This window comes from Pollicipes pollicipes, unplaced genomic scaffold (assembly GCF_011947565.3).
Source record: "Pollicipes pollicipes isolate AB1234 unplaced genomic scaffold, Ppol_2.1 Scaffold_4740;HRSCAF=5597_pilon_pilon_pilon, whole genome shotgun sequence".
Classification (NCBI taxonomy): domain Eukaryota; kingdom Metazoa; phylum Arthropoda; class Thecostraca; order Pollicipedomorpha; family Pollicipedidae; genus Pollicipes; species Pollicipes pollicipes.
In genome coordinates, this window is record NW_023596545.1 from 31,872,610 (window position 1) to 31,880,540 (window position 7,931).

At 46.1% G+C, this 7,931-nt stretch overlaps 1 protein-coding gene across 1 annotated transcript; it reads right to left on the reverse strand.

Annotated features, from left to right (window-relative positions):
* Positions 1–2,208: 2,208 nt before the first annotated feature.
* LOC119098491 (dipeptidase 1-like) lies at positions 2,209–5,774 on the reverse strand. The gene is made up of 3 exons (XM_037221422.1): positions 5,703–5,774; positions 4,544–4,682; positions 2,209–2,350 (listed from the first exon to the last, which is right to left on the reverse strand). The coding sequence occupies exons 1-3, from the start codon at positions 5,753–5,755 to the stop codon at positions 2,246–2,248; spliced, it is 297 nt and encodes a 98-aa protein (XP_037077317.1). The 5' UTR covers positions 5,756–5,774; the 3' UTR covers positions 2,209–2,245.
* Positions 5,775–7,931: the final 2,157 nt, after the last annotated feature.

A 7,931-nucleotide genomic window follows, 5' to 3' on the forward strand; every position in this document is an offset into this window, starting at 1 on the left:
TCGGATGTTCGATTCAAATTGTTTCAGTGACGTAATATCGTAGGTCGAAGTCACACTCGTTCTCAGCACACAGCAGTGATCGGTCGAACGCTCTTGACAGCTATGAAGCCGTTTTGCCATTTTGACACCGAACATGCCACTTTGTAACCTCTTGCTGAATATACCGCAGGTTGAGCAACATAGATTATTCATCATAATATACATGTAATTCAAAACGCCATTCAATGATCCCTCGCGGAACGTAGGTGGCAGAAGACGAATCATGAGTTTCTCGGATCGCCATGTTTTAAGGCAACGTTACGGTTAATTCGTGCGCCAGGTGTATATTCGACGCATTTAGCGCCACACGGAAATTTGACGCCACACGGAAAAAGTTTGGTACGCGTCTTGGTAAACCGTATTGTTGGGGACAGTATCGGAGCAACATCCAAGTAAATGGGTGAGACATGCGTTTGGAAAATGTGGCAGCGTATTGCCTGCCTACATCTCTGTTATTTAGCTTGCCTATTCGTCAAGAGCTTTGACAACCGAAAAATGTTGACACAATTTAGTTACCTTCGGTTCTGAGGTGGGCTAGTATACTTTTCGAGCTTTTCCTCGTATATCCCGTTGGAATGGCACCCAATGTAAGGCATCTAGTGACGTTGAAAGATGCCATTAATTTTAGTTTGATCTCGAAGCCTTATGAAAGGATCACGGACATAGATAAGGCAGCACCAAAGAACAAAATACTAAGATAGTTGCAACCTCGAACGCTGTCTCTTTTTGCTGCAACGCCAGGTGACTGCTGATTCAGAATGCAAAGAATAAAATGCTACCTAACTGTCTTCATCAGATTGACAATGCCGTCCCAACTTCAAAAGAATACGTTGGCTTTGATGCCGGCTTTTCCATCGTATGAGCATAAAAATGACATGATTTGCTGGTGCTGCACAAATTTTTCATTTCTATAGGTACATTTTGTTTTAGGTACATTGTTAGTGATCAGCCACGGCTGACCATGCCTTTCATATAAATGGTAGGTAATGGTTTGGTAACAACCTCTCAGGCTGCTGTCATTATTTGTTAGCAGCCACTTTTTGTGGAATAATCATCACATCGACGTGTTTAGCTCAATCATCCAGGACATATTTCAGTATCTATAACTGAACATACCCTTCCTGCATGATTAAAGCTCCTTTACTAGGATCCTTGCAGTGGGTATTTCCGCTAAGTTGGCGTCATCTGAAGTTTGATTAAGTTGAAACATGTTCAGTAAGTGCTCACAGGGAAGCTCTCAGATCCGGTCGAGCTCTAATCTGTATGTTGTTCAAGTTTTCAGATCCGATCCGATCCAATCCAATCCTACCGATCCGCCCGTGGATCCGTTCACCGTCTGTGGATTGTTCCCGTCCGTGACGTCCTCCAGGCCGTGGGTCCTCAGACATCTATTGTCACTGAAACGCGACGCACTTGAAAAGAAAACGAGCGCTCTTTTGCGAGTCTGGCCAACGTACGCGAATCAAAACTGACTTGATTCGCTCATACTCACACACATTCAGGCGCTCATGGCTGATGAGCTCGTGTAACTGTGTTGTAGCGGTGTGCTGGTGATTGTGTTTTCGTCATTAAAAGTCAGTGTATTTTCATGACAATCATCACTGAATGCCCGACGGGCCACCCAAGTACTTCATTTTACCATCAGTCTCACACCATCTGGCGCTCAGGGACCCTCCATGAATTACATCACGCACTTTCCGCGCCTTTTCAAACTTTTCCCTTCTGGTTACGCATGTGGCACGCTGGGCGAAAACCCCGTTTCCCTTGATGTGCTGGGATTCACGTAACGCTCCAAAACTAGCGTCCGTTTGGTCTCAAATTAAACTAGATGTAAAGAAAAAGGGACATGCTGCTTGTGAGAAGAGCATGCAAAATTTATTCGACGTAATGGTGTCAACAAAAATATTCAATGATTTGCAACCACACCTGAGCGTGAGGTTACGCTATCGAACACCACACCATCCCTGCCATTGTTACAATTCGGTTACGCACAGTCCGCCCCCCCCCCCCCTCTCCTCCCCACTCCATGTGAAACGTGATTTATAGTCGGCCGCTAAACAAAAAAGCTCTCCAGTAACTGAGGCTTGTTGGATGGTTCCTTCCCAAACCGAAATGACGAATTTCCTATTTCTGATTGGTTACCGCACCATTCCCACACATGGCGTTTGAGCTTCGCTTACGGGATCAACGCGCACGGCATAAAACATTAAAGCCGTATGTCGTAAGTGCAGTTGTTGCTCAGGCGATGCCGGCTCATTGGCTTTAACTCATCCAATGAGACCGCCTCTTCCGACGAGAGGTGATCCCGTACCTGAAACAGTAGGTCAAGGTCACATCTGGGCAGGGGTGTGCACAGGATTAGAGACCGATGCTGCGTCCGTTGCAGCGGAAATTAAGCTGATGGCTCTGTTGGCTGTTCTCATGTCCACAACCACTTCCGGGACCAAAATATAGTATGCCGTAGTTAAAATCCCTTTTTTGTGATTTTATAGAATTTCTTTATATTTTTTTTTTAAATTTTTTAAAAAAATTTATAAAACATTTTATAACAATCACAATATATTTTATATTGTGATTTTTTAATTTCACAGTGAGTGCGTCAATGTCTTTCGAAGCAAAAGGTCGTGATTGTCACCACAAGCTTGTGGAAAGAGTTGCCGGTTTAAGTATGATGACGAATTGAAATACGGTACCAGCTTCCCCACAGTGCATTGCAGCATCATTTTCAGCTTCATTTTGAATTAACACGATCTTTGCTATAGCCTACGTACGAGGCTCATCCAGAGATATTAAACCACTGCGTTTGTTCGCAAAATCTTCATTTAAATGGACACAGCTGCACGGGCGCATGCCCCAGGTTTGCATAGTTATAAAATTTTGAAACCTATTTAAACTGGGTGTTCTTACAGGTGCACAATTTAATCAAACCTGGTATTTCGTCACCACCGCTGCGCAGATTCATCCAGCCAATACCAATAATGCACGCGCTGAATAAAGCTGCAGTCGCTCACCTAGTTTCAACTCTAAAATACTCAGTGAGCGCGACCCGTTGGTTTTCCTGGCTTCCCCTGGTTCCAGCACTCAAGCAATGCGATTTCATTTAAACTGGTGAATTTTCGTCGGGACACTTAGCATAACTGAGTTGATGTGGATTAATTTTCTACCCTGCCATGATACGCTCCCGCCATTATTTGCCCCTGCTAGCCATCTCCGATCTGTTAAAGGCTTATAAAGGCTGATTATCAATGCTGATACCAAGACATCGATTGCCAATTCGGGCATCAAAGTCTGCAGGACCCCAATCCAGCGCAGCTAAATAACGCGATCAAGCATCTCGTGTCGTTGGCCCTTGCAACAACATAATAGGCTGTAATCAGATTTATCGAATGGCTATTGGTGACAGTTACTGGCCCTACAGCGAATCGTTTTCCGTAGCTTGCAATGGGTTAAATGCCCTACGAAACCTCAAAAACGCCTTTGTTGGGAAGCTTTTCCACCGGGGGATCTCACGCGATAGTTAGTGTTTATAAACCACGCCGCACGACGACTGTGGCCAAGAAGGAGCTTCTGGCTCTGAGCCTCGTTCCGTTCAGGCCGAACAGAGCACGCCCGGCGCCAGAAAAACGGAGATTTAGCGTGTCGGAGGCACGCCCGACGGAAAGCGAACCGACATTCTCGGAACAGGGTCACATCGAAATGGCCGCCATTAGACGAAGCAAAAAGCTGCAGCAGGAAATGACTGCCATCGACAAGAACGTTAACAGTGACGTCCAAATTAGGGGCCGTGTAAAATGGTCGCTAACCGGAGAACCTCGCAATTGGTTTCCAGGCCTGCATGTGATGCATCTAGCAATGCTCCAGTTGCTTTGAATGGGTGATTTTGGTCCATATATAAAAACACCACTAATATGCGCTAACTAAGAAATACATCACAACCTGCACCTTTGTAGCTCCGATATTATTTTTAGCACATTTACGATAAATGTAAGGGGCACTAAATAGTCTTTGCTGATGTTATAAAACTAAGCCCGAAAATGACTATAAATTGATCGCTTTAGGGTTTCTTCAGGGCTCAAGGGCAAGCACAGAAGAACTAGGATTGTTTTTGAAAACTCGGCCGTGCAGTCAACACAAGGGCTAATTTAACAGCCTTTAAATATGCATAGAACGCAATAGCGTCATTACATATGCACGAGACATAAAAGACAAATGAAATGGCTATAAAATGTTGCGCAACATCGGAGATTTTTCAGCCACTCCATCAATTCACTTTTCTCCAAGTTTGCTTTCTCTCACAAAACATTCACATTCCAAAAATGTCAACATCGAAATATATTACTTTTTAGCCTTACTTCTATCATATGAACACATGCTTTCTGAGTTGACTCGCAACATACCCTATTTTGTGTCAGGTGGCCAGCCCTGTCAGTTAAAATGTTGCCATATTGCCCAAACAAATCTACAAGCGTTCCCAAAGCTGACACTTCTCCTGCCTGATGCGCACCTGTTCAACCCTCCTGAGGACCCTGAGGAAGTTGTGGCCGACCAGCCGCTTGACGTCGTCCTCCGACCAGCCGGGCCGAGAGAGGAGGCGCGCCACCAGGGCCGGGTACGACGAGGGGTCCGACAAACCCTCAGGCACTCTGTAGAGGTCACTGTGGCTTACTGGCTGAATGGCGTAGAGGGGGGGGGGGAGTGCGGACTGCACTCTGGCACTGCGCGTGGACCAGGAGACCGTCCTGTCAGGGGATGGAGCTGGGGGGGGGGGGGGGGGGGGAGGGGCCCAGTCGATCGACAGGCACTGCAGGATTAAGAAGAACGCCAGCTCACAAAATGGGGGACGGGATAGGACGTCACACTCTTAAACGGTGTGCGTAACGAACAGCTGATTTAATATGGGTTAAAATGATTCAAAATGCAATGTTTTGGAACTATGTGTAGTAGGATTCAGGGTTTGAGCCAGTTCGAAGCTGCCACGTTCAGTAAAAATACTGTACCACTCAACTGATTAAATAGCACCAAGATATTTCTCAAAAGGCATTGAAAAGGGCAGATTTTCTTAGCGAGTTGCGCACCTAAAACAGTTCACAAAAACCAGATCCACATCAGTAAAATCAATTCCTAAAATTGGGAAAACGACTGGGCATACATTGATCAGCACGACAACCGCCTCTGAACAAGCCCTCTTCATGACACGGCGGCAGCGGAACTGAAGCCACGCTCACACCTTGTGAGCTGGCTGCAGAGTCCTCTGCAGGTTCTGCAGTCAATAGCTGTCGTTGACTAGAGGTATCACATTTATGCCCACAGACCCGGAATTAGCAGGTGAAAACAGCTCAAAAGTGGTATCGCTAATCAGTACCCGATGTCAGCAGCATCGGCAGCAGATTCTGTGCTCGTCGGGTGGTGCCGCCGGCAGGAATACCACTGTTGAGCACTTTTTGCTCGCAGGTTGCGGGTCTGTCGACTTAAAAGTGGCACCTCTTGTCCGCAACAGCCGGCAATCGCAGAATCTGCAGTGGATTCTGCAGCCAGTCTTTAAGGGTGTGAACGACCCTTTAGACATGAAGTCAAACAAGAGTGAGACCTTGAAAAACATCAGCATTCCAGATCATCGAATACGCTGCAACATGTGCGATGCGGAGATGGTCAACTAGACTCACAGGTTGATTCCGTCGTAGCCGGCTCCAAGGCCAACATGGTCTACCCCGGCCATCTTCCTCACCCGCTCAATGTGAGCTGGAACAAACAAGCACCACTCAGCCCACGCTTGTTACCGCAGCAGCGTTGTATACACGCGGTGCCAGAAGCGGCAGGTCATCACGGTAGATTGCGTAATTACGGGGCTCCAAACGAGCAACATTTTCGGCGCTGAAAATTGCTTTCTTACTCAGCAACATCCATGATTTATTCAAATGATTAATGTTATGTAAAAGTTGACACGTTGAAGAGGAATTCTCCATGCACTTAGAACTATAATGTAAATGAATTGTAATGTAAATTTTATCCGTCCCGGTGGCTCAGTTGGTTAGAGCGCCTGCCTTCCGATGCGCCCACCCGTGGCGGGGTGGGTTCGAGTCGCTTTAGGGCGCTCGCCATTTGCCCTTGACAGGTATGGCCTGCGGCCGGTGGCAGCGGTCGCGCTGAGGGTCAGTTGACGTCAGAGGGCAAGACGGACCGTGCCGAGCACTGCGGCACGTTAAGCTTTCGCCACCAAATTCTGCCGTTGACATGGAATTGCGCGATCGGATGGTGGGGGTCAGGGCTCATACAACAGGCACTGCTTAGCGTGAGCTCTGATCCCGGAAATCCATCCATTCAAAGGGTTCGGATCAAATCTTTAAAAAAAAGAACCAAAACTCCATTATTTTCGTCATGGAAACGATGTAGTCTAAAGCATGTCTTTACAACTACATTCAACTACACTCTTTACAGCACTCGCCGATTGCTCGGCGAGTGCGAGCGCTAAATTATTAATGGGAAGGAATGTATACGAAAAAAGGAAGTCAGACTGTCATAGGTTTTTTCCCTCCGTAAATGAATACATTACACAATAGCACGTCATAAATAAAGCACAACAACTTGGAAATAGTCTACATTTCCCTCTCAACACTAGCAATTTTTTATTCCATGGTGGTTCTCACTGCGCCGTTTGTGATACGACGTGCAAGGACAGCAAACACATGCCATCCAATAATTAGGTTTGTGCCACTCCATTAGCGTCCTCCACATTTACCAGTGCCACAAAAAACGTGAGTTGCCGCTAATTGGTTAAGCAATATTTCCACGGAAACAAAAACTGAGCACGGTATGTCCAAAACATTTGTTTACATGCCACATAGCCTGCTGTGAGTAACCTTCGGATCTTTATCGAAGATATAGTCAACATCATATGCTGAACTGAAATTTTTGACGCGCACCTGTGTACCGATACAAATATCGGAAGAGACTGCAGAAGGAAACACGACACAAATCTTAATGAGACACACGCTTTGAAAATTAATGACAATCGCAATAAGTGTGACACATATCGTAAGTAATAGCCCCAGTTAACATTCCTTCTGTGTAGGTTTATGTACACATGAAAAAACGCAGGCAGAAAAAGACAGACTCTACATTACCATGATGCAGATTTCCACAACTGATGGGGATGTAATATGCAGGTAATTGTAGCCTACATTGACCAGCGAGCGAGTCTAAGGGTGTATTCGCAGCGCACCAAGAATGCTATATTCTACACGACGTCACGTATAATCTTTTCCAGATTTGCTCGCAGCGACACACATTTTTGCGAGCATCTCCGTGCCTTTTTATGACAATGATTGCGCGTACGAGACGCTGGCATTTACCTGCATGGATACCACGCGTGTTCCTATCAAAGGAACTGCACATTGCGCTTTTTGTAAAGTAAAACACCCTTTCTTCACCTATCGTCGGTCCTGGGCGAGCAAATTGACTTGTTTAGAAATGAACTTATTGCTGAAGTTGTATAAATGAGCCTTTTGATGCAGAGCCTTTAAGCGCCCGACCGCGCCATTTCAACGTCGTCACTCCGGTTGTTCAACGTTTCTCTCATTTTTCCGCTTCTTGTCACTTGCCCCCCCCCCCCCATCCCCATCTCCCCCCACCTCCCAACGTTGAGATGGCCCCCAGTAGTGGGTTTGTCACCCTCAACGGTAAACTTGGCCCAACAGTCTATTAGTTTAAGATATAAAAAGCAAATGCTCCCACCAATTAAAGAAATTGAACAACAATCGGGTCTGTTTTGGACCTTTTAGTCTTGGAACAGGGATTGCTGAACTATTTTGTTTTTCCCAAACGGCTATAATTTTATGTGGAGGGGCTCAAGACCATACTCAGAGAGAGGAGCCTAGCGTGTCTTCGCATTCCTG